At 49.5% G+C, this 23,167-nt stretch overlaps 11 protein-coding genes across 11 annotated transcripts; 5 read left to right on the forward strand and 6 right to left on the reverse strand.

The window, feature by feature from the left end:
* Positions 1–324: 324 nt before the first annotated feature.
* On the reverse strand, positions 325–2,081 carry F5B22DRAFT_557660 (uncharacterized protein). Its single transcript, XM_047973008.1, has 2 exons — positions 1,679–2,081; positions 325–1,618 (listed from the first exon to the last, which is right to left on the reverse strand). Exons 1-2 carry the CDS (start codon positions 1,902–1,904, stop codon positions 483–485), a joined length of 1,362 nt encoding a protein of 453 aa, XP_047825196.1. The 5' UTR covers positions 1,905–2,081; the 3' UTR covers positions 325–482.
* Positions 2,082–3,337: 1,256 nt separating this feature from the next.
* F5B22DRAFT_652217 (putative tropomyosin) lies at positions 3,338–4,115 on the forward strand (the record flags this gene model as incomplete). Its single annotated transcript, XM_047979574.1, has 3 exons — positions 3,338–3,355; positions 3,576–3,880; positions 3,953–4,115. 3 exons carry the CDS (start codon positions 3,338–3,340, stop codon positions 4,113–4,115), a joined length of 486 nt encoding a protein of 161 aa, XP_047825197.1.
* On the reverse strand, positions 3,939–5,399 carry F5B22DRAFT_557764 (nucleolar protein 12-domain-containing protein). Its single transcript, XM_047973010.1, has 3 exons — positions 5,099–5,399; positions 4,478–4,965; positions 3,939–4,287 (listed from the first exon to the last, which is right to left on the reverse strand). The coding sequence occupies exons 1-2, from the start codon at positions 5,306–5,308 to the stop codon at positions 4,492–4,494; spliced, it is 684 nt and encodes a 227-aa protein (XP_047825198.1). The 5' UTR covers positions 5,309–5,399; the 3' UTR covers positions 3,939–4,287; positions 4,478–4,491.
* Positions 5,400–5,667: 268 nt separating this feature from the next.
* Positions 5,668–7,119, forward strand: F5B22DRAFT_557608 (ER protein BIG1). Its single transcript, XM_047973006.1, has 4 exons — positions 5,668–5,923; positions 6,025–6,374; positions 6,521–6,760; positions 6,847–7,119. Exons 1-4 carry the CDS (start codon positions 5,829–5,831, stop codon positions 6,984–6,986), a joined length of 825 nt encoding a protein of 274 aa, XP_047825199.1. The 5' UTR covers positions 5,668–5,828; the 3' UTR covers positions 6,987–7,119.
* A 569-nt stretch (positions 7,120–7,688) lies between these two features.
* On the reverse strand, positions 7,689–8,679 carry F5B22DRAFT_557653 (uncharacterized protein). Its single transcript, XM_047973007.1, has 2 exons — positions 8,318–8,679; positions 7,689–8,070 (listed from the first exon to the last, which is right to left on the reverse strand). Exons 1-2 carry the CDS (start codon positions 8,501–8,503, stop codon positions 7,873–7,875), a joined length of 384 nt encoding a protein of 127 aa, XP_047825200.1. The 5' UTR covers positions 8,504–8,679; the 3' UTR covers positions 7,689–7,872.
* Positions 8,628–10,448, reverse strand: F5B22DRAFT_629917 (cyclophilin-like domain-containing protein). Its single transcript, XM_047976506.1, has 4 exons — positions 9,724–10,448; positions 9,533–9,659; positions 9,309–9,460; positions 8,628–9,121 (listed from the first exon to the last, which is right to left on the reverse strand). Exons 1-4 carry the CDS (start codon positions 10,049–10,051, stop codon positions 8,844–8,846), a joined length of 885 nt encoding a protein of 294 aa, XP_047825201.1. The 5' UTR covers positions 10,052–10,448; the 3' UTR covers positions 8,628–8,843.
* On the forward strand, positions 10,449–11,497 carry F5B22DRAFT_629919 (40S ribosomal protein s13). Its single transcript, XM_047976507.1, has 3 exons — positions 10,449–10,620; positions 10,673–10,717; positions 10,842–11,497. The coding sequence occupies exons 1-3, from the start codon at positions 10,618–10,620 to the stop codon at positions 11,169–11,171; spliced, it is 378 nt and encodes a 125-aa protein (XP_047825202.1). The 5' UTR covers positions 10,449–10,617; the 3' UTR covers positions 11,172–11,497.
* On the reverse strand, positions 11,498–13,584 carry F5B22DRAFT_629922 (dipeptidase). The gene is made up of 4 exons (XM_047976508.1): positions 13,125–13,584; positions 12,858–13,070; positions 12,248–12,787; positions 11,498–12,155 (listed from the first exon to the last, which is right to left on the reverse strand). The coding sequence occupies exons 1-4, from the start codon at positions 13,351–13,353 to the stop codon at positions 11,731–11,733; spliced, it is 1,407 nt and encodes a 468-aa protein (XP_047825203.1). The 5' UTR covers positions 13,354–13,584; the 3' UTR covers positions 11,498–11,730.
* Positions 13,585–15,319: 1,735 nt separating this feature from the next.
* Positions 15,320–18,456, forward strand: F5B22DRAFT_558037 (uncharacterized protein). Its single transcript, XM_047973012.1, has 4 exons — positions 15,320–15,525; positions 15,592–15,773; positions 15,840–17,283; positions 17,333–18,456. The coding sequence occupies exons 1-4, from the start codon at positions 15,480–15,482 to the stop codon at positions 18,223–18,225; spliced, it is 2,565 nt and encodes an 854-aa protein (XP_047825204.1). The 5' UTR covers positions 15,320–15,479; the 3' UTR covers positions 18,226–18,456.
* On the forward strand, positions 18,333–19,321 carry F5B22DRAFT_629930 (uncharacterized protein). The gene has a single exon (XM_047976509.1). It carries the CDS (start codon positions 18,688–18,690, stop codon positions 18,856–18,858), a length of 171 nt encoding a protein of 56 aa, XP_047825205.1. The 5' UTR covers positions 18,333–18,687; the 3' UTR covers positions 18,859–19,321.
* F5B22DRAFT_629935 (adaptin N terminal region-domain-containing protein) lies at positions 18,437–22,802 on the reverse strand. The gene is made up of 6 exons (XM_047976510.1): positions 22,505–22,802; positions 22,328–22,446; positions 22,063–22,259; positions 21,627–22,010; positions 21,332–21,560; positions 18,437–21,278 (listed from the first exon to the last, which is right to left on the reverse strand). Coding segments are annotated over exons 1-6 (3,084 nt in total). The 5' UTR covers positions 22,507–22,802; the 3' UTR covers positions 18,437–19,125.
* Between the last annotated feature and the right edge of the window lie 365 nt (positions 22,803–23,167).

Genomic DNA, 23,167 nt, shown 5'->3' on the forward strand with positions numbered 1-23,167 from the left:
CACGACGCAATGTACCTTCTTCATATTCACGTATACTTATCAGGGAAAAGAGTAAGTAGAAGTTTTCAAAAATTAATATTTCTTTGCTTGGTTGGATCCATCGACGAACGCGATAGAATGTAGTAACCCTTACGCGAGCTGACATCATCCCTTGCTTCCTTTTCATCCTTGCTTTTTGGCTTTCTTAACGCTTCTATCCTCCCAGCCGCTTGAAACTAGGGATGATGATGATGATGCAACAAGGGCAGGCAGCGTTTAAGTCAAGTGTGATAATCAAAATACATAAACGCACAAAAACAAAACACGCCATACGCCGATCCAGTGAGCGCCACTGGGGTCTATCAGATACTAGACGGAGATTTCTCCGTTCGACTGGGAATAACGCCAAATCCATCGAGCTCCGTAGTCATAATAACACGTGGTTGTAGAAATAAGGAGAGACATTGAAAAAAAAAATGAAGCATCGTTTTTTTGTTGCGCTATTAATCGTCGAGCTTGAGCTCGAACTCCTCGTCTTCGTCTTCGTCTAGGAATGCCGACGGTCGACTGTTGATGCCTAGGGGGTCGCTCTCTTCATCCTCATCCTCGGAGATATTGGGGTTGAAGATGGACAGGAAGGGAACGCGCTCCCGCAGCGCGTAGTCCTCGGCCGCGGCGCTGGCGGCTGTGGCTTGTCTCTGTGCGTAGCGGGCGGGCGTGATGGTTTTGTCCGAGTCGTTTGAAAGCGTGGTGTTGGAGCGAGGTATGCCTCGAATTGTTGTGGACAGCGGCGCAGCTGTGTTTCTCTTGGGCTGGGCCGAGGTAGTTGTCTTGGTTAGCAGCGATGCGGTGGCTCGGCCCTTGTTGTACCCAATTGTCGTACGTGAAGTAGCGTCAAATTCGGTAGGAGACTTCTTGGGCACTGTTGGGAGCTGTGAGCTGCCTGGTCGATTAGTTCTTAGTGCTGGTATGACGAATGAGGACGACTTTTTGTGCATTGGCTTCATAGGTTCGGGTCTCTTGACTGCCTTCCTCTGCATCGACATCGTCGTATCGTCCAACGACAGGGCGTTGGCGGCGTTCCTAGATCGAATGGTGGACAGCGGCTTTCGGGGCGCGGGCAGCTTCTTGGCAACGGGTTTCTTGACTGGATCAGTGTCGGCATCAAGCTCAGCCTTGATACTCCAGTCGAAGGTCTCCAAATCTGCCTTGATCTTCATCTCTCCTTCCCGTATGGCTTTCTTGGTCTCTTGTGCAAGCTCCCTGTCGCGCTTGGAGATCCCATTCTCGTCAACAGGGTTAAAGTAATATCGGTAATAGCCTTTCATCATGTTCTCTGGCTTGAGTGCATCGAAGGTCAGGACACCGTCAGGGAAAACGTCTGATTCGTAGGGAAGATCCTTCGGTCTCGGAGGGCAATACTCGACCTCGTCGTCACTGAAGATATCGGGCTCCTCTGCATGAACCTGTAGCTTGCGGGTCTCCGCCTGGGGCTCTCTCTGTCGTTGTCGGACCGTGTTCTGAAGCCTGACTTGTGACTTTTCGATCTCGTTAACAGCGCTCTTGACGTTGACAGTCTGCATGCCCTTGGCTTTCGCGTTTGTAGTCTTATCGCCGAGGACAGCTCGTGCACGTTGTGCTAATTCACCATCAGTACAGCTCTCTCTCTATAGACGGCATTTTCTCGAGGGGATCTCACTCATGGGCGTCGCAAAAGCGGACTTGTCGCCACCCTTTAGGGCCTTTGAGGTCATGGCATTGGCACCGTTCTCGTCATTTAGGGGCACCTTCATGGGCGTCTTAGAGAATTTGGCACCGGGGGTCTTCGCGCCAAGCGGACGGGTTGCCTGGCCCTGCTGCTGCTTGACGGCAGCAGCATGTTGGCGATTGAAGGTTATGTTTTCTTGATTGTGTGCTGCGAGCATGCCTTGAGCTGTTCTTGTGGTTTATCTTTGTGTGGTGTGTTGTTGTGTGGAGTGGTATGGTGTGTGATGTGTTTGCTGAGCCTTGGCGAAGAATGGAGGAAGAGAAAGAAAAGGAGATGTTCTCTTTTGGGCTGTTGGTTAATCACACGCGTTCAATAAACAGGTACTCGAAGAAGCTTTCACCTCATCAAGGTTAGACTTTGGTGCGTTCCGTGTTTGCTATGGAGCTTAATCAATTGAACAAACCGGCCCAGATTGACACAGATTTGGATGGCGAGAGCTGACATGTTCGGATTGTTTAATTACTTTCAACTCAGGTCTGGGAGTTGCCCAAGCAACCGACGGCAGGGCCTTTTTAGCGTACACCAAGGTAGCCAATGCAGCCAATTAGAGAGGGGTAGACCCCCCTAAATGAGCCCCTGATCAGGTGCTCTAGAGGCACTGTAGCTGGGGGCAGATAGGTACCTGCGAGAACTTGTTGGGCAGCTACCGTACCTATCGGAGCGCCTAACACACCACCTACTGAGTACAGCGCCAGGTGCGATTCGGTGCGACAAGTCACCACTAAGAATCGCGCTGATGATGTGTTGCCCATTTTTGATATTTTCTCTTTCCCTCTGAATATTTCGTACCAGCAATCATGTTTCCACTAATCGGGTATTAGGCGAACAGCGAGGCTAATACTTAAGGCAGACCTGGAACGACCAAAGAATACAGTGCATAAGATCAAGTATGCACATTGATCTTGTCTGTAAAAAGGCAGGTTAATACAGTGTACAGCTTCGAGCTCGCACGTATATTAAACCCCTTGGGTTAGTACCTACCTTACCTAGTCGCTCTAGGCACCGAATTACAGCAAGCCAAAACCCTTAACTTCGCTGCCTAGTGTCCCCTACGTGTTAACCTTGAAGCAGGCCAGACAGTGTCTACCTTACCCATGAATCCATGAATCCATGATATGGGTGGGTAGAAGTGCAGTAGTACTTACTTACTGTACTGACAGTTGTAGGTTACCTAGTAGGCCAGGCGTGTACGAAGTAGGTAGATCAGGGACGGTATGTACCTGCCTAGCAGTGTCATTAGTAGGGGGTACCTATCCACTGTAAGTAGGTACAGGTATGTACTACCTAGGTATGTAGGTAACCGTGGGTAGGGAGTTGACGGCACAGGGCGAGGCGGGGCAGTCGCGGGTGGAATCCCCCTCCTTTACCACATGAAATTCCACTTCATTCAGCCAAGTCGATCAATCAACCCAACATTCGTCGTCCCCTTTCTTTATTACCGCCTCCCTCAATCTGTTTCTGCTTTCGTTGACCTGCTTTACTTCACTTCCCACCCAAGCCAAATCCCACCGCCTGCTTGCCTACCAGCCTCCACCTATCTTCTCGAATCTACGGAATCTTACACATCTGAGCAATACCCCGATTGCAGCCATGGATCGCATCAAGGAGGTGAGCTACCTACTGGCATCCCACCACCCTCCTTCCCCTACCCCACCATCGCCAGCTCCAGCAGTTGCAGCCACAATAAGCTCATACCTGACTGGTTATGCGCCTGTCCGCATAGCAGCGCTCAACCGAGAGCTCTGCATTGCTCATATCTTATCTTCACTGTGATGATATGGTGTATGCTGCATTCATGTCTGCTAACACGCTCAATCACCTTCCCTAGCGCATGAACCAACTTCGTCTGGAAGCCGACGAGTCCGCCGCCAAAGTCGAAGAGCTCCAGACCAAGATCAAGAGCCTCGAGCAAGAGAACCTCGCCAAGGAGCAGGAGATCACTTCCCTCACACACAAGAACGGTCTCCTCGAAGCTGAGAACGAAAAGTTGGACACTTCGGTTAAGGATCTAAAGAAGTCGGCCGACGAGAGCCAGCAACATGGTACGCACAATGAGACCCTACAACGAAGACTTCAGCTGCTCGAGGAAGAGGCCGAGCAGGCTGACAAGACCCTTCGTGAAACAAATGAGAAGTAAGTAGCACGTGCCCTCTAATAGCGCAACAACCCGGCCGCCGCCAGCAAACTAACCACCACTGCTCACAGGCTCCGCCAAACTGACGTAAAAGCCGGTCACTTTGAACGCAAGGTACAAGCCCTCGAGAACGAGCGAGACCAGTGGGAGCAGAAGTACGAGGAGATGCACAAGAAGCACACAACCCTCCAGAAGGAGTTGGAGGAGCTTCAGGTAGAGATCGGCAACATCTAAGCCCTTTCCGATATACCGACTTAAAGCCCAAACCGCTGAAAAATTCAGGGGGTAGAAGGAGACAAGAAGGAGTGGGAAGAAGTATGTCGATGATAAGATGTGTGGAGATAGGAGGTTTCGTTTGCCTAAGACCTGCTATACTGGGCGGCTTAGAGGGATAGCTGTGTAGCGGCTGGACTAGCTCGAGCTGTTCGGGTGTTTGTTTTGGGGGAGGGAGAGGCAATGGTGGGGGATTGTAGAAGAGCAGCTTCGGCAGACAAACACTTAATGTGAGACCAGATCCTGCTACCCATCAAGGCTCTACTATGTGCGCGGAGCATGGTAATGTATACAGCATGCTTATAGAACGAAGCCGCGGGGACGATGGATGAAATGTTCAGCCCCTTGGCCGCCTTTTATTCTTGGCTTTTTGCTTGATATTCGTAATTTGCCTTTCCAGCTTGGTCTCATACCTAAACTTCTGCTTCTTCTTCTTAGGCTCATGCTTATCCCTGTTACCAGTTTTCTCCGGCTGGACCGCAGTCTTCTTATCTAACTCCTTTTCACCATCTTCGTTTTCATCCGCAGAGTCTTCCTCGTCAGGCCGTGAACTGGTCAAGCCATCCCTGGATACGTTGACAGACTCAACCGTGACCGTTGTGTACCGATCCTCGTCGACGTACTGTTCTTCGTGGTCTATCGTAGCTTGTTGTCCAGACGTGTCCTCGAACCCGCCCCATTCCTCGGCCGAGTCCTCGTCAGAGGATTCGCCCCCTTCGCTATCTATGTAGCCTGCCTGCGCCGCTTGTTTCAGGGCCTCGTTGACACTTTGGACATGCTCTTCTACTTGTCGCTTCCGGTCCTCGCGAATCTGTTTGGCAATGTGCTGGTTAGTGTCGTCTGATAAACGGCGTTGATAGAAGCTAATTGGGTTCGTTTTGTTGTCTACCGACAAGTCGAATGAAAAGAAAAAAAAAAAAATAAGAATGTGGAAAATATCATACCTGTTTCCTAGCCTCGATTTTCTCCTGTCGTGCCCGTTCTGCGGCTTGTTCCTGGGCGTGTTTGGCCCGCTGTAGCTTGCGCTTATGGAACCCTGTCAAGTACTCGGCGCGCGCGTCGTTGTCGAATTTGATCTCCTCAAGGGTGTGCTGTCTCTTACGCTTCTTGGGTGGCGGGGCGAGGAGTTTCTTGGGACGTGGACGCGCGAACATATTGTGCAATTCTTGAGTTAAGATTTATTGTTTTTGCTGGGCTTCAGGGTTGCTATAAGCCATCTGCTGCTTGTCAAATGGCACTTTGCGAATGAAACCCGCAGGCTTATGCTGATCCTGGGGAAATTTTGGTATAATACAGCAAAGCTGAAGGTACATATGTAACTTTGCAGGTAAGGGAGCTACATAGGTAGACCTGGAGTAGATACTGATAAGTCACGATAAAAAAGAAAGTCTAGAAATGTTAAGCCACGCATGGGCAGCCCCTGACCCCCGCTATAACCTGCCACAAGCATGGGTCTTTGCTTGGCGGGCTGTAACTTGTCGCTATGAGGTCGCGCTGGGGCAAGTACTGATGTACCTGAGATGTAATGCTGCATCCATCAGATAGGCTCCGACAATCATAGTTAGAAGCTCAAGCTCCAATGAACTTTCGATAGTCTACTACCTCGCCATCGCAACAAACGAACGCTGCATCCCCGTTCCATCACACAGTGAAGAAGAAACAGAGGACGTGAATATGCGTTTATCGGTAGCTGCGGCCGTCGCGGGCTTGTGCGCGTCCTCGCATGCTTTCTCAGATTCTTCCCCCTTCATCTTATTCTCAACAGCTAAGTACGCGACCCTCACCTAAAACCAGGAAAAGGATCTTGCTTGCTATGACACGAACCGTCGCCACCAGACGAGCAGCGTACTAACAGAGTGCGGCTCTGTAGACTTTCAAAGCCAACAAGCGACCATCAACTGCAGTCGAGCTCCCAGGTTCTCGAGACGACGAAGCAACTACTCTCATCATGCCCGACGAACCGCTACCTCTTCATCTCCCAGCCGAATCTGAACGCTGCCCACCTGAGCTCGAGCGCCGCCGTGCCGAAGCTCACTGAGTCAATTAGCCATACCACGAGCAGCTACAGCATCGCCGAGGTTGCAGGCGAGTTTGATGTGAGGTCCATCGCTACATACATCCGGGAGACGTGTGAGCTGCCGCAGTCCTCCATTAACGTGGTCGAACTTCTACCTGTTCCATCATCCGCTGCTGGAAGTGAGATGGCGCTCAAAGAAAATGGTTAGAGACCCCAACCTTAGCCCTCTGCTTGACATCGCCAAGATCTCCCTTTACGTCTTTGGACCAACGTTGAGATCCAGGGGGTTATAGATCTCAATATGATATGTTCGTCGGTGGCTAACCCGTGCGGTATCCTTTATCTATAGACGACGAGCTCGGCATGATACTCGAGCAGTACGAAACCTCCACAGTCGAATCTTATACTGTCGTCTACGCTGGTGGAGTTCAAGCAGAGAAACCTCAGACCTACGCGCCTGAGTTTACCGATGACGGTGCCGGCCCCACCGAACTCAAGAGGCAGCTTCACGATGTCAATGGTGTCAGGAGGCAAGAGAAGGACGGCAAGAATCTGCCATTGTTCGAGAAGTACCAATACTTCACCCCCGGTAGGTGCAACAAGCCCTGATGATTACATACTCTAGTGCTGTATGTGATCACAGGAAATAGCAACAGGGCTGACTCGCAATCTCAGGTATTTTCATGAGCTTGATCGTTTTGATCATCTTGATGTCCATCTTGTACGCTGGCATCTCCGCCGTAGCGAGTCTTGAGGTCTCATACGGTGCCTTCGACAAGGAGATGGGGCCTGCAGCTCAAAAGAAACAGCAATAGATATATATACAAGCTAATACATACCCGGCTTCCCTTTTTCTAGTCTTCAGAACATAGCCGGGTAGCATGCTATACAATACATCAAACAACGTGTACGAATTCTGTCATAAGGAGTTTGGGGCCATGGGTTTAGCATAGAAGCCTTGATTGAAGGGGCTTCGGGCGTAATGCACCATCTTCTTCGGCATCCACGCAAGAAGAGCGGTCTGTATGTATAAGGATCTAGTCAAAGAGTTCAATTAACAGCAGTTATTTCTTCCTTTTTCTCAAATGCCGTGTTGGATTTGGGTCTGTTGATATAGAACGCGCTTGTTATATGATATGAGAGGACCACGCCTTTCCGCGTATGCTAAATGTGATATATATGTTTCCTGTCTTTTATCGAACTCATGCAACAACCACCCCTGTGCCCTTTTGCCCACGTTAACCGTTTTCCGGACTGTCTCCCATGAACATGAGCATTCTTGATTTGGACTGTCAGCCATAGCGGCATGATGAGGACGAAGACACATTCTAGTTGCTCTACCCAGCATCCTATGGGCATGAACAAGATACCCTCGGAAAACGCTCTTGCGTATGCGAGGTAGTAGATCTCCTAGGTGAAAGGCTCAATGAATCCCGCTTCCGCTTCTTCCTCGCTGAATACTTCTTTTTTGTCGTACCTAGATGCTTCATCCCGTCCGCACCTTCATCCTCTCGTCATTTTCATCATTACTTTAATGCCTTAAAGAGACGAGCTTATGCGAGCCACATGGGTATCCTAAATTTTCTAGCCCTAAATATCCCAATGCGAAGGAAAATTGCAAAATGAGGCAGGAAAGCAGGAACGTAGACACTCCTACCCTCCCTTTCGCTCTTCCCCCTTCCTTCTTATGTTCCCGTGCGCTCAGACAAGGTGGCTGGGCAATAAGAAATTCGCAATGCCCTCGTGCACGGCGTACTCGTGGCCGCACACGGCGCAGACGAGCTTGCCCTCCATCATCTGGGTCTCTAGCAGCAGGTTGTGCAGGTCGCGCAGCGTCTTGGCGTCTGCGCGGAGATCCTCTGGTGTTGGTGGCGTTGATGGTAAGGCTGGGAAGCCGAGCTATGGGGCCCGTTAGCATTTGTACGCTTGCTTTGGTGTTTTCTGTGGGGTTTTAGTGTTGTGGGAGGGTGTAAAATATGAGAGATAAAGTGAGGAGGAAACGAGAAGAAAGGGAGGTAAATGGACCGGATGGTGGCAGCTTTTTCATCCCACCTCACTCTGATGGAGATGATTCAGATGCGAGCGAGCTCATGTTCAACAAGAATCCCAGTCAAAACAAAGCTCCTCGGGAGAAAATACACCATACCTCAGTAGCAGTAGTCGACAGCGCGGCCCAATCTATGCGGGGCAGCAGGTTGACGAGGAAGTCCTCGTTGAGCTCGATGTCGTCCTGCACAAGTTCGGCGTCCTTGGGATGCAAAGGATACGAATCGGTCTGGGTTTTGCACGTCTTGACCGCGCATGTCAAGAAGTTGAGACTTAAAACCTTCATTGCTTTTCAGTAATCTTATTTTTCACTTGAATTTTTTCTTTCCTTCTTTTACTGAGGCACGTAGGTGAGATTTGCGAACGGAATGTTGGCTTAGTACGTTGGTTGAAGTGTACAAGTGTGGAAGTGGGATGTCAAAATTTTGGTGGATCTCTTTAGATGGCTTCAAAAATACCAAGCTACCTATCTACACTTTCCCGCCACAAAATCAGTCTTTATATACTTGCTTGAACTCCATAGCCCCCCAAACTCAATGACAAATTCGATCTTAACGAATAACTCCTAGTTGTACAGCATCCTACACCTAATCTCCTAGGTTACTTTATGCATTGTGCGGGTTCAATTACGCCATTGTCTTCTCGTAGCCGACTTCATCGCGCTCATCACGACGCTGGGCCCAACGGGCGTAGAATCCAATGGCAGCAATCACGACAATGAACAGGAAGCCCTTCTGCAGGACGGACCAGCCTTCCTCAGCTTCATTGTACGAGTCCGAACCTGGAGTGGCTGGGATGCCGCCTGCCTTTTCTGGGGTGCCTGGTGTAACTGGAGTGCTTAGAGCAGGGACAGCATCTTCGACTTCTTGAGCACCTGGAGCCCATTCAGCTGATCCTGAGAGACCTGAAAGAACAACGAGACTACGTATCAGCGAAATCCACCAGGTCCAATGACGAAGATAAGGAGCGAACGGGTTTAATGTTTTTTCTTTTCCATTTCTTTTCTTTACAAGCAAGCGAGAGCGATGGGAAGAAATCACATCTGGGTAGGTGCGCTTTTTGTGTATGTGTCTATAGCTCCACGTGAATACCTTCAGGGGGAACCTCCAACTCGCCACTATCAGCAATCTTGACCGTAACCTCAGGCTTGTCGCCTGGCTTGGTCTTGACGTTCTCAATCTTGGTCACAACATCCATGCCCTCCAGCACCTCGCCGAAAACAACGTGTCGGCCATCGAGCCAACTGCATTAATCATAGTCAGCTACTGATTTGTCTCCTACTACTAGAAATAGTTCAGGAGAAGGGAGGTCTTACGAAGTGATCACGGTGGTAATGAAGAATTGGGAGCCGTTAGTGTCCTTTCCGGCATTGGCCATGGACAATAGACCAGGCTTGGAGTGCTTTAGCTTGAAGTTCTCATCCTCAAAACGGTCACCGTAGACTATGATGACAATGTCGTTAGCAAACTGCATGTGAGAACAATCCCGGGTGCCCATAGTACGTACTGGATTTGCCACCGGTACCGTCATGTTTGGTGAAGTCACCACCCTGGATCATGAACTGCTTGATGACTCGGTGGAAGGTCGAGTCCTTGTAACCGTATCCCTTCTCTCCGGTCGCAAGGGCACGGAAGTTCTCAGCAGTCTTGGGAACGGTCTTGCCGTACAAGCCGATGACGATACGGCCAAGAGGCTCGTCGCCCTGGGCAATGTCGAAGTAGACCTTGTGGGTGATCTTGGGTCCCTTGGTTGCCTCGGCGGTCTGCGCGAGCAGGAGAGCGCTGAAGCCCAGCAACAGCAGGGCGCTGACGAAAAGCCGGCGCACGTTGAACATGGTTGGCAGTGGTTATTGACCAATCGATCAAGGACAGCCTCAGAATATCGTAATTGCTCTCGAACAGAAGGAATTTAGTCCACCTGTTCGTGTTGAAGAAGAGAAAGAAGGGAAAGGGAAATGCGGCACAGCAAAGAGGACATATAGGCTATGTTCTAACTCAAGCTGTAACAGACCCCTGAAAGGCCACCAAAGCTAGTAGGACCTAGCGAGGTAGTGTGTCGCTCCGACAGGATGCGGGGTGCTCTCAGTCCGCTGTAAGTAGCCTGTAGGCAGTGCCCTACTTCTGTCCTTCTGTCCTATTCACGGGCTCCCCTCCGCTGTACGCTTGTGGAGTTAGCGTGGTGGACTTGTCCATATCAGCCTGATAAGGGTGTGGCTTGAGCGTCCTTTACAGACTCCGATCTGCTGGAGGGCAGGTCCAGTAGGCCAAGACTGGGCAACTGCAAGTGGTAAGTAGTTTGTACCAATTAGCTCGGATTGACCTTTGACGATTTTGTTGACGACTTCAAGCGCAATACAGCCTAAGCCAGGCAATTTGGTGTTTGGCTACAACCCAGTCCACAATGGTAAGCCGCTTCTCTTCAAGGCTGATTGACACTTGAGTGTTAACTTCGTTAGGTGTCTATATTAGGAGCGAACTTCCACGAGAGGAAGCTCGTGAAGGTACGCACGTCCCCCATTTATTCGTATCTAATCAGGAACGCATACACCACCGACTTGACGGCTCAATCTTCGAATGCGAAACCGAGCTTTGACGGATTATATCTGACAAGTCTCGCCAAAACAGAAAGCCCTCGAGAGCTTCTACGGGCTGGGGCCCCAGGTCTCTGCACGCATCATGGCGAAATACACGATTCACCCGCAGGCGCGGCTGGGCACGATCCCCGCAAAGACAGTAACAGCACTAACGGCCGAGCTGTCCAATATGACGATTGAAAACGACGCACGCCGAATCGTTCAAGAGAACATCAAGCGATTGCGTGATATGGGCACGTACCGCGGCCGTCGCCATGCCATGGGTCTACCCGTCCGTGGACAGCGCACTCGCACCCAGATCGAGACGGCGAGGAAGCTCAACATGCTAGAGCGTGGTATTTTTGGATCACGAAATACTTAAATGGGAAGGAAGATGACCAGCGTAGTCTTTTGAGCCTACAAAATTGAGGTCAGAACGAGATTACCGCGCAACCAAGGACGGCTGTGATAGATGAAGATATAGGAGCAGAAAGCATTGGGTTCTGGCGTTACTAGAGGGTTGCGGCAAAAAACAAAAAGCACCTAGCCCTCGATTTATTGTTTGTAAAGGGCCGTCATCCGTGTATTATCACGTCTGGGGAGATATTTTCCCATGTACCATATCAACGAGACTTACGTTAGCAATCCCAGAGATCTTGAATGGGGGAATGTGGCCTAAGTCATAAATATAAGATACAAGATGCTCTTGATTGGCTATGATGCAAAGTGCTTCGAAGCAACAAAGGGGAGAAAAAGATTTACAAGAATATCTTTATCCCATGTGAATTATGACCTTGCGCTCACTATAGGCAGCCACGTCTAGCTTGTACGGCGATGGTATCCTCTCATCTTGGCACCCAACTCACCCGCCATATCAATTTCTTTCCTAGCGTTTCTTATGCTGTAGATCCCGCAACCCCTAAAATTGGATATATAAGTCTCTATATTGCCAGTACTTCTTGTAGTCCAGCTATCGAAGACATATCTGCCTCGTAGAGACTTGGTAGGTCATCTTCCATAACCGGTTCACCCCTGGCTTGCAACTTGGCGGCGACCTCTTCAACTTGAGCCCAAACACGTAGGATGTTGCCGCCGGCAATCTTTGCGATATCGTCATCCGACACTCCGCGGCGCAGCAGCTCCGCGAAGAGATCCGGGTATTTAGAGACATCGTCGAGACCCTCAGGTGTTGACGGGATACCGTCGAAATCAGAACCAACCCCCACATGATCGTAGCCTATCAGGTCACCAATGTAGGTGATGTGATCAGCGACGTGGGAGAGAGTGCTGTTTGGTGGGTATAAGTCCGGCACGCCGTTGGGATTGTTATTATCGACACAGCTGACGAAGTCGGGGGAAAAGTTGACTGTTTACGTTAGTTGGCATTCCATGAGATCAAAGTCCATCTCTTCTCGTGACAAAGAATGGGGGTTGAAACGAATGATAAAAGCTACTCACCCATGACAATTGAGTTTCGCTTCTTCACAAGCTCGAGGACGTGGTCAGGCACATTGCGCGGGTGCGGGCATAGGGCGTATGCCGAGCTATGGCTGAACATGACTGGGGCCTTGCTTCCGGCCCATTTCTCCTCGCGGCCACCAAGCACATCTAACATGGTATCGACGCTTGTGTGTGACAAGTCAACAATCATGCCAATGCGGTTCATCTCGTTAATGAGCTGTATACCCTTGGGAGAGACACCGCCCCAGTATGGCGTCGCCTTGCGGAAAGGGTTCTCCCAGAGCGCCGAATCTACGAAGTTGTTTCCGCAGTTATGCGTCAAGGTCACATAGCGAGCACCCATGTCATAATATCGCCGCAGGTTAGCCACTGAGTTGCCAATCTGGTGTAAACCCTCCACGCCGAGAGGCGAGATCAGCTTGCCCTGTTTGAAAGCAGCTTTTGCAGACTCGCTGTCTACTATACCCGAGAATGACTCGGGATATGCAGCCTGCAGCCGTGTCATCAAGTCGATTTGTTGCAACGTGAGTTGCACGCCTTATAACCAGTAAGTTCAGGATCGAGGCATCTACTTAAATCAAGGAAAGGGGGTGAGGGACTGGCTCACTAGCCGCGTAGTTCTCATCTGAGTAGTCTGTCCCGTTAGCTGGGCAGGGCGTAAAGACGCTCCAGAATGCACCGCCATTTCGGCCCTCCTTCAATCGGGGAAGATCGGTGTGAGAGATCATGCCTCCTGTCGTGAAAGGCTCTGTGAAATTCGGTTGGTAGATGTGGTTGTTGTACCTGACCCGAATCATGATGGCCAAGTCATTGTGTCCATCTGTTTTTACAGTAAGTCATTTGTGACACTTTAATTCATGATATCACCACAAACCTATCAACGGTGACTCGGATAGAATGGCATCTACCCTGTCTTCGATGGACATTTGGCTAAGGCGCGAGTACCCCTGAGGAAGTGGGCGATAACATGGCGATCTCGGATGAAAGAGTGATCCAAGGATAATCAGAATGAAGGCTGATGAGATTAAAACTTTGCCTACTGATCGTCGTGAACGCGGCCGTCCCGTAGTCCCATCGTGGTCGAGAATCCCTTTCTTGGACATGCTTGATAAGGGGCTAGTCACTCGCCGATGGGGATTGTTGTTAGGTATACTTATTACCAGGTTCAAGATTGCGTTGTTTGGCTGACACTAAGCGTAGATTGTTCTCATCCGAGCCTAAACTTGCAGCCAAGCTACGGCCTGCAGGTGAAAGCTGTTGGATAGAGAGTAATGCAATGGGAATAAACGTCTGGCAAAGATGTCAAACGTCTTGATATGTAAGTAAGCAAGCGCCTACCCGTTTATCTGGCAGAGGAGGCTCCACCAACGGTTCCTGACGACGCCTGCTTTAACGGGGACCTACTACCCCTACCTACCAAGATTACTACCTAAGTACTATCAGTACTCTGATGCATATAATATATATAGCATTTCCCTATTCTAATTGGACGCTTCGACAGCCCCATATGTGAATCTTTAGTTAGCATCACGAACCATTATTTAATGCTCACCTTATAGTCTCTATCCATGTACGTTTCAAGTACCTATGATCGGGCCTGACATATGTAGGTACGGTACTTAGATGTGGCTACCATGGCGTAACTGATGTCAAGTCAGCTTGAAAAAGTAGGGCCGTCATGACAGGGGGACCTCTCAGCCTTTATGTACACACTACCTATGGAAGGGCGTGCATTTCTTATCTTAAATTGACTATCCATCTACCTACCTACCTTAACTTCTAGGTATTCCCCTTACCTCTGCCTTGTCTCTGATATTCTTAGATAACACGACATTCCTCATCTGCTGTTTCGTCTCTACTACTGTACGTGTACGTAAGGGCAAAAGCCGAAGGAGTCGGAACAAGCGCTAAAACAAACTTTTGTGGGTGCGGCTAATGGGGTAGTGACGGCCCCAGGGGGCTGGGTCCCTGTTTGTGAGGCCTCTATTCAATTTACTTATGGAAGGTGGGTGCTCTGGCGGGTGCTACCTAGCTAGGTAGCGTTCAATTTTCTCGTGTAGGTAATATGAATGATGTGAATACACCGAGAAGGAATTGTGATGTGGGAAGTACTAGGTATGGAGGGTTTCTGAAGTTACTGAGTGCATACAGGACACCTGCAGATACCTTAGGCAGGGGCACGGCACTGCAGAAGCCAGGCTACCAGTACCTATCTGACCTACCTATCCATTGTGAATATACTACATACATATAGTACTATAAGTACGAAGTAAGTGTGAGTACACTTGACCCTGAGTGGATGGTAACGCCGCTCAGCCTCAGAGATTTCGCACTAAAATAAGCCAGTCCAGCGGCTTGAAGCTCTCTACGTGGCCCCTGATAGCGTCATTCGTCCAATGAATTCAGCAGTGTTCCACTCTCGGCTTGCTGGACTGCTGCCACAGGTGGAATCCTGGGGGGGGGAGGCAGAATCAGCGCAGAGTCAAGGCAAGTAGGTACGTGGTGGTGTACAGTAGGTTAGGTAGGCAGAGCGAGCAGAGGTAGGTACCGACCAGGGTCAGCGAGGCCCTGGAGACACCTGGATAGGAACCCAAGGAGAGTTGAAACACGCCAGGAATGAGCTGCCATCTACTTACTTAGTAGACTCGGAGAGTCCTATTTTCTCTTCACAAATTTGTACGACGCCGAAAAGTTTTGGTACCTGTCTGAGGCACAGGGCACAGGGTGCACAATACATACAACATTGCCGCCGCCCTTCTTTCTTTGTTCTTTGTTCAACAAGCAAACGCTCTTTTCCAACTTAGGCGTCTCTCTGAAGTAGTAGCTATCTAGGTAGGTAGGCGCCTCTTGGCAGGCAGTCTAATACGCTCCTGTATGACCTAATGGGTGCCTGTTAGCTGACGACCATCTTGAACGAGAAAGATCAACAATAGCTCTCCGTTGCGCCAACACTACTACCGCTTATATCGTACGCCGTCGCAAGCCAATATCCATTACATCCTATCTGCCCCCAGAGAAAGTCCCGCGTACGGCGACCTACACCACCTCATCCCTGCGGTCGAGCCATATTTGTCTGAAGGCACTACCTTTCTACCCTGGGTAGCTATAGAGAGACAGTTGGCCACAAGCAATCCACAAGAGGTCCAGCCACACCATTCGCGACCTTAAACCCACTGTCGACGTCTAGTTTGGGGGAAAAGTACACCTGTTGCGAGTTTGCGCCGTTGCGATGCCAGGCTTCGCAGATTCCTTCTGGACGCCCGACTATGCTGCAGGTAAGGAGACGTGACCATCCATCCATGCTGGGTTCCCGCGATTTCTCAGCTGACGTATTCTAAAAGGACTGGGTGTTCTGTTCAGCAAGCTTCAACAGGGCGTCCAGGAGAATAGACAGCTTCTAACGATAGCTCGCATGAGAGCTGAGGCTGAGGAAGTCTATGGCCAACGTCTCGGAGATATTGCCCCGGCAGCCGACAAAATCAATGGCGGTTTCTCTCGCGATGATGGCGCAAGCGTGCGGAAGGTATAACAAAACCTCTCTTGAACCCGATGGATGAACACAAAGGTTAACTTGTTCTTCCCTCCCTAGGCGTACGATGGTGTACGGACGGAGATGGAAGACGCTTCACGAAATCACCGAAAAATCGCCCAGAACATTCGAGACTTGGTTGTTAACCCCTTTGCGCGCTGGTGCGATGCACACGAATCTCGGATACAAGACTCACAAGACGAGCTTCAGGCCCGTATCAAGGCTCATGATCGTCAAGCTGAGATCGTGAAGAAGCTGCGCAGCGCTTACTTTAATAAGTGTCGTTTAGCAGAGGATATCGAAGAGGAGAACAAGCTGGCTTTCCAGGATCCTGAAATGAGTCCTAAGGTCAACCAGAATATTCCCGAGATCAAGGTGTCCCCACAAAAGGAAGAGCAAGAAGAGGAGGAAATATATGAGATTGGAGACGAGACATACCAACCCGAGCAAGTGAAGAAAATTTTATCACATATGATGAACACGATCAAGATGGGAGAGACCAAGGTCCCGATTTTAGGGACCTACCAGAACACATCTTGTGGCTCTGACATCGTGGAATACCTTCAACGACACATGGGCACGACCAGCGTCAGCTATTCCGAGCGCATCGGTCAGGACCTTGTCTCCAATGGTTTCCTTCGCTTGGTTGGCAATGTCGGGAACAATTTTGCAAACAGCTCCAAACTCTTTTATCAATGGCGCCCAAAAGCCTTCCAGATGTCTGGGCTACCTGAGAAGAAAGGCCCTGCTTCACGGACATTCTCGATCCCTGTATCTCCTGAGAGCGGATCGGAGTCTCCTGTTGTTGGTGCTGTCAGCGAATACCTTGCTGGATGGAATGTGCTGAATAACCAGCACCCCAATGAGACACAGCCAGAACGTTTGCGGCGCGAAGCAAGAGAGACAGACGATAAGTATAAGGCTGGTGTCAAGAAGCTAGATGAGTTGCGCTGCGACTTAGAGGAGGCCATTTTCCTTCATCTCAAATTCCTTGAGCGATGTGAACTAGACAGACTGAAAGCGATCAAGACAGTTGTTCTTGATTTCTCGGGCACCATCGGCAATGTTATTCCCAGCCTTCAGTCCACAGTTGATAACATGGTTCTCTATCAAGAAACCATTCAACCTGGCGGCGATTTACGCTATCTCCTAGAGAACTACAGAACAGGACGATTCGCGCCCAAAGTCGTAACGTATGAGAACTACTATAACAAGGTGGATGAACAAACGTTCGGCGTTGACTTAGAAGCTCGGGCGAGGGCTGATAAGAAACGTGTGCCTATCATTGTTACGACCCTTCTCACTTATCTAGACCACCATTATCCCGATCTTGAAGGCGACGAAGCAAGGCGCGGGATATGGCTTGCAGATGTGCAATTGCCCCAAGTTCATAAATTGCGGGTCAAGATAAACAACGGCAAACCTTTCTCTGCAGAAGTCTTAGCTGAATTTGATATTCCTACTGTTGCTCATTTGTTGAAACTCTACCTGCTTGAGTTACCTGGTATGTTTTCATTTATTCGGATACTTGAGCCCTAGCTGACATGTTGCAGATTCCCTTGTGTCCTCTCATGTCTATGAAATCATCAGGACTATCTACAATACAACCACGGTAGACAGCACGGATGAAGCACGCGTTGCTGTCTTGCAGCAAACACTCTCACAGTTACGATTAACGAACATCGCCACGCTTGATGCTTGTATGAATCATTTCACAAGACTGATAGACCTGACCTCAGCAGATGAAGACTATATCCAAAACCTAGCGACAACACTTGCGCCTTGTATTTTGAGACCGCGAATAGACACATCGCTAACGATGGAAGAGAAGCATGCTTGCCGGCTTATTCGCGATTTGTTCGTTCACAAGGATGCCATCTTTGGCGAGCTGAAGCGCATGTCGACCCTGTCACACTCTAGCTCTGTAAGTAACAACCGCCCGCGCGCCATAAGCACAGACGAGAGCAATAGAAGGGCTCATATGGAGGAACGGCAACGGGCTCTGCTTGAAAAGGCCGGACCTCGAGGCCGCGACAAAAGCCCAGCGCCGGGTCCTCGTCACAGGCGCGACCGTAGTACCGGTGGTCCTGAGACTCGCTTTCCCATCGCTAGTCCAACAGCATCAAGCGACCGCCAACGTAGTAGCCTCGGCATGAACCCGATGAAAAGGCAGAGCCTGGAAGTGCCGGATGGATCTGGGTCACCAGAATTCAACGGTGGCACAAATGGTGATTCTCCCAAGCAGGACGGGGAGTCGATTGTATCCAAGCGCGACAGCTTGGGGCGCGCAGGCGCCACAGGCACACGCTTCGTAGGGGGACGACGCGTGACTCAGGGAAGCACGCCTTCGACGCCAAAGGTTTCTGCTGTCGATGCCAGGCCAGGCAGCGAGACGCCTACCCAAGACAGAGGCGTCACCCTCGTTGACGCGCCAATGATGGACTAGTAATGTTAGACCCCACCTGCCTTTCCACTTACAATGTGTGGGAGCAAAGAACGAGAATGAATCGAACTTGGTACACCGGGTCTCCTTTCGCGATAATTATTATTGATAATGCAAGCAAGCTAGGAGACGAAGGTGGAGACGACTGCCATGATGGGATACTATCTATTCCCTCCCTTTGGTGTGCCGTTTTATACAATGGGCGTCAAAGAACAAAAAAACCACTCGGAAAGCGAGGCGCTGAAGAACTCAAGGAAAACGGACTGGGGTGGAAGGCATCTTCATGTTTTCCACATATGATGTTTTTTTTCCTGCTCGTGGCAGGCAGGCAGGCATAGGTTGTTGGGCCTCTTCTTGGAATTTGCATGTGTTTGAATTCGTTAGCTGGCTGTATGTACCAATTTAAGATTGTACTACAAACAGTGATTTTTGTGTGTGTATGCATAGGATGTTTTTACGAGGCCAATGGAGAACGCTTTTTTATATATACACATCATTTATACACAATTTGTTGTATCGTCTGAGTCTGCTTTGCTGCTTGAAACCCGAATTTCTCCTCTTCTATTGTGTATGGTTATCCCATGTATGAGTCTACCCTTACTGATCTATCTCTGCCCCATGGCCCATGCTAGATGAGTACAATGATGTAGATTTTGATTTTTAAGTAATTTATTGGGGCGATGTGTTCCATGTAGTTGACCAGTCCAAGATTGAAGTTACTTATTGGATAGGATATGGTTTGTGGGGAAAGAATTCAGGGCGTCCACTATATACGAGGTAGTAGGTGGTTCAAGGAATCAGAATATCAACTGTCATCAGTAATCTATTTAGAGATGCTTTTTCCAAAGACTTAAGCTACACACATGAGTGGCAACAGCTGATGATGCCTAGGCGAATATGGCACTACGCCGTCTCTTCGGTACCGGCTGGCGGTTTCACCTTGTTCTTTTTCGTTTTGACTGCACTTTGGTCTCCCTCGGCTTCGCCCTGCTCGTTAGCTGGGACTTTCTCCTTCTTTTTCTTCTTTTTGACCACCTTGGTACCCTCCACGCTGCCAACCCCGCCCTCTTCTTCGACGGGAGCGGCAGGTTTCTTTTTTGTTTTAGCAGTCGTTTTCTTCTTCTTGACGATGGTGCCCGCGGCGTCCACTCCCTGCGCAACTTGGATTCGTTCATTAGCACGTTGCATCTCGAGCCGTAGGCGCTCGACTTCTTTCATAGCTTGTGCCATCTCTGCGTCCTCGCGCTTTTGGGCTTCAGGATTATAAACGCCGCTATCAGCACCCCCTTCAAGAGCTAGGCTCTCAATATTGGTTGAGTCAACGCCGAGGACAGACTGTTTGAGTCGCCTGGCACGTGCTGCTTTCGAAGCAAGTGACCCCGAGTCATTTTCCGAATGATTTCTAGGAGTGCTCTGACCACTAGAGGCAAGATTCTCGTCCGCAGCGATGACAATTTGTTGACGTTGCTTCGGCCGTGACGACTGGGAAAGCCTTGTGGGAGCATGACTCACACCAGCACTGAGTTTGTCAAGGTCAAGCTCCATGATAGGGATTGAATCAACATCTAGGTCGGGGCCATTGGAGCTCTGAAGGATATTATGTATAGGTGTCGATGATCTTTGTATCGAGCTGGTCTCTTGAATGTAAAATGGGTCATCTCGATTTTTCTCAAGTCGTTCTAGTTTCCGCCTGGCCACTATATCTGCATCGAGATACGATTCCTCAGGTGGCTGCTGATAAGAACCAACTGTGTCAGGGGGTTCATCCACGAGGCGTGTGATCGCAGGCTCAGAGGCAATACTAGTGACTGGCGCCTGTTGATAATAATAGCTGTCAAACTCGTCAACTTCATCAGCTGGGATAGATAATGACTCAGTAGACGCAAGCAAGGCATTGAGATTTGGATTGATGGGTTCGTCCAGATCTAACCCTTCAGGAAGTGGCACATTCTTTTGGGCACTGGCAGCAACCGACTTTAATTCCCAACCGACAAACAAAGACGGTATGGCCTGTGTGAGTAATAGCGGAGTGTCCTGATAAACCTCTTCGGTAGATGTATCCTGTGCAGATGCAGCTTCTGCTGTTAATTTGAGCAGCTCAGAGAATTCCACGGCACGTTCTTGGACTTCTAAGCTTGGGTGAAGGGTCAAGACTTCAAAAGCATGAACAATACGAGCCATTAAGAGTAATATTTTGGATTTGTGCTCAGCAGTCCATCTTGTCAATTGATTCCCAGCTATTTGCGAGAAAATTTTCATAGCAGCCTGTAAACAGGCTGCCAGCGGTTCTGGTGAGGTTATTCTTGGAATCAGCTGGAGTAGTAGTCCTAACGTATCTTCCGGGGCCTCTAATTCCGAGGCAAATTCTCCAAGGACCCAGGCCACAGGTCCCAATGCCCCTAAATTGAGAGAGTGGTCTGTAGGTGCATCGTGTTTGAGCTGGCTTGAAATGATCTCTGCCGCCTGCAAACAAGCGCTGCGAACGGCTTGAACTTTAACGGCAACGTTTCTTAGTTCATTGCCAATCTTTTCAGATATTTCACTAGAATTGGACCTTCCAGAATTTGGCAGATTTTCTATATCGTTCATCTTCCTGGGAGTGGGAGCAATGCGAACCAGCTGAGTCAGTATGTCGATATACCACTCAAAATCGTTCAGATTGGTATAACTGTTCTGAGAACACATATTTAAGATCCGGTTGATCACATCGATCCTGTAATCATCAGGAAGAGGGGGCATTTGTTCTGCTGTCTTCTGTGTTGGGTTGATGGTTCTTTCTAGATCGTCATCGTCTGACATTCCGGGACTAGAATTTGACGTGTTTTGCCCATTTTTGCGATCAATAGACGACGATATTTTGAGCTGCCTCATGAGGCGACTAACAATAGAAATCAAATTATCGTTGCTGACCATCCCTTGGACCAAGTCTAACGCTTTGATGCGGATAGATATGTCTGCACTGTCAATGCATTCAAGAATGACATCCTCTTGCTGTGCAACTAGCCAAGGATGCGTGTCGACGATCTTATTAAAAGCAAGAAGTGCCACGTACTTCACTATATGCTTTCATATTAGTCAAGGCACATCTTCATCTTCGCTTACAACTTACAGTTAGGATCTCCATCGACCATAATCATGCTCCGCAACTTGTTCACACAGAGTAAGGCGATTTCTTCTTTCCCCGAGGTATCGTCTCCACTCCCTAGAATGCCTCCCTGTATAATCCCATTGATGCATTCATACAGCAAAGACATAGCAGGGGTGGTCTGAATAATTTCGGTCAATGGTGGTAAGAGCTTCCGGACAAGGCGCGGTTCAAGCGGTGTGAGAGTTGCGAACTTCGGCACATTAGCCAGAGAATCGGGTTACCCTGAGAGAGTAAGGGGCGGAGGGGCACTTCATACCAGCTTTATCAACTTTATTGCCAGCCAGTTATTGCCACTATCAACAAGAAGTTCAAAGAGCCTGGGAGCTAGAGAGAGGAAATCATGGGGTCGGCGCCATCCCAGCTCGCATATTACATTGACAATAGCGGCAGTGACGCTGGGATCCTCGCCTCGGTCCATTAATTTCTCCTTGATTTTGGGCCACGCAGCACGAAGCGTTTCGGGGTACACCAATGCGAGTCTGTAAAGCGTGACGATTGTTTTCTTCCTGACAGTAGGACTGGAATGGCTCAGACGAGGCAATATATCTGGGAGGACCGATAGGGCGAGAGACGGTGTGATAACATGAGGAAGGGTTACGATGGGGAGAGAGATCGTTGTCGTCGAAGTCGCCGTCAAATCCTAGAATGCTCAGTCAGTGATACTCCACATCAGATGACTAGCGGAGGCATACCTTCTTGAGGAGGTTTGTGGCTAACATCAAGACTTCGGTGTCTGGACGGAAGCTTTGGATTGCGCCGAGATACCCAACGCGCTTCTGATGGTATTTCGAGGAAGCCATGACCTCGAGAACATTGAAGGATGCCCAAGACATGTCATGGCCGAACATTTCCAGATATATCAGCTTCAGTAAGGCAGTAGCCTTCAGGTCTTCGATAGGAGGTCAGCTTCCATCTGCATGAGTCCAACGATCCGGGCCAGGGAGAGGTGCTACCAACCCATGTCCTGGCTGCGAACCTCGGCGCGACATTCTTTCAAACAGTTCTGTATGTACTCCTTCTCATTGCCTTTGTGGCTCCTCAAGCCTCTGATGAGGTCGTATAGCGACTTTTCAAACCTGGCATTCCATCAGCTAGCGCATTCCAGTTTACTCGCGAATGCAGAAGCGAACACACATGATGGGCCGAGCCGCACATCGGCGGTGCCAACTCCTCCTTCGTCCTGGGTGCAGAGCCTAGAAAGAATAGCAAGCATCTATAAGTCCGGAGAACTAGGTATGTATGTATTAGGGCAAAGCATCTTCGCAAGGAACCCGTTGAACAGCTTGGTGTAGATCATGTGTTGGCAGATTGGACAGCAGATCTAGTCCGAGGCAACTTCGAGATAAGTGTATCTGTAATTGTGCCGCCTGCGGGACAAGTGTTGCAGGTACCGCCGGAGGTAGTGACTGCGAAAGCCCCCGGACAGTCTACCCCACGTACCCGTCTCTGATGAGCACGGGACGCAACCCGCATACGTACCTAACCTACCTAAAGCTACCTAGGTAGCCACTATCCCTAGCATGATCCTCTGTAAGACCGTCATCCAGAGAGAAAAAAATAACCTCTAGATGTCGATGGGCACTAGAGGCTCAGTATGTATCCTCGGTTTCTCTTCATGCGATATTCAGTATATCAAACGGACATAGAGATTCAGAACATTAAAAGCTTCCAGTGTCTACCTAAGCACATGTATTTTAGACTTACCTAGCTCCATACGTGTTGGCGTGGAAGCGTATCTGTATCAGAACAGCTGCTTTCACCCGTCGACGCCTGCTATCCAGCTGAACACCGATATAG

The sequence above is a fragment of the Xylaria bambusicola genome, assembly GCF_022495145.1.
Source record: "Xylaria bambusicola strain CBS 139988 unplaced genomic scaffold F5B22scaffold_84, whole genome shotgun sequence".
Taxonomy (NCBI): domain Eukaryota; kingdom Fungi; phylum Ascomycota; class Sordariomycetes; order Xylariales; family Xylariaceae; genus Xylaria; species Xylaria bambusicola.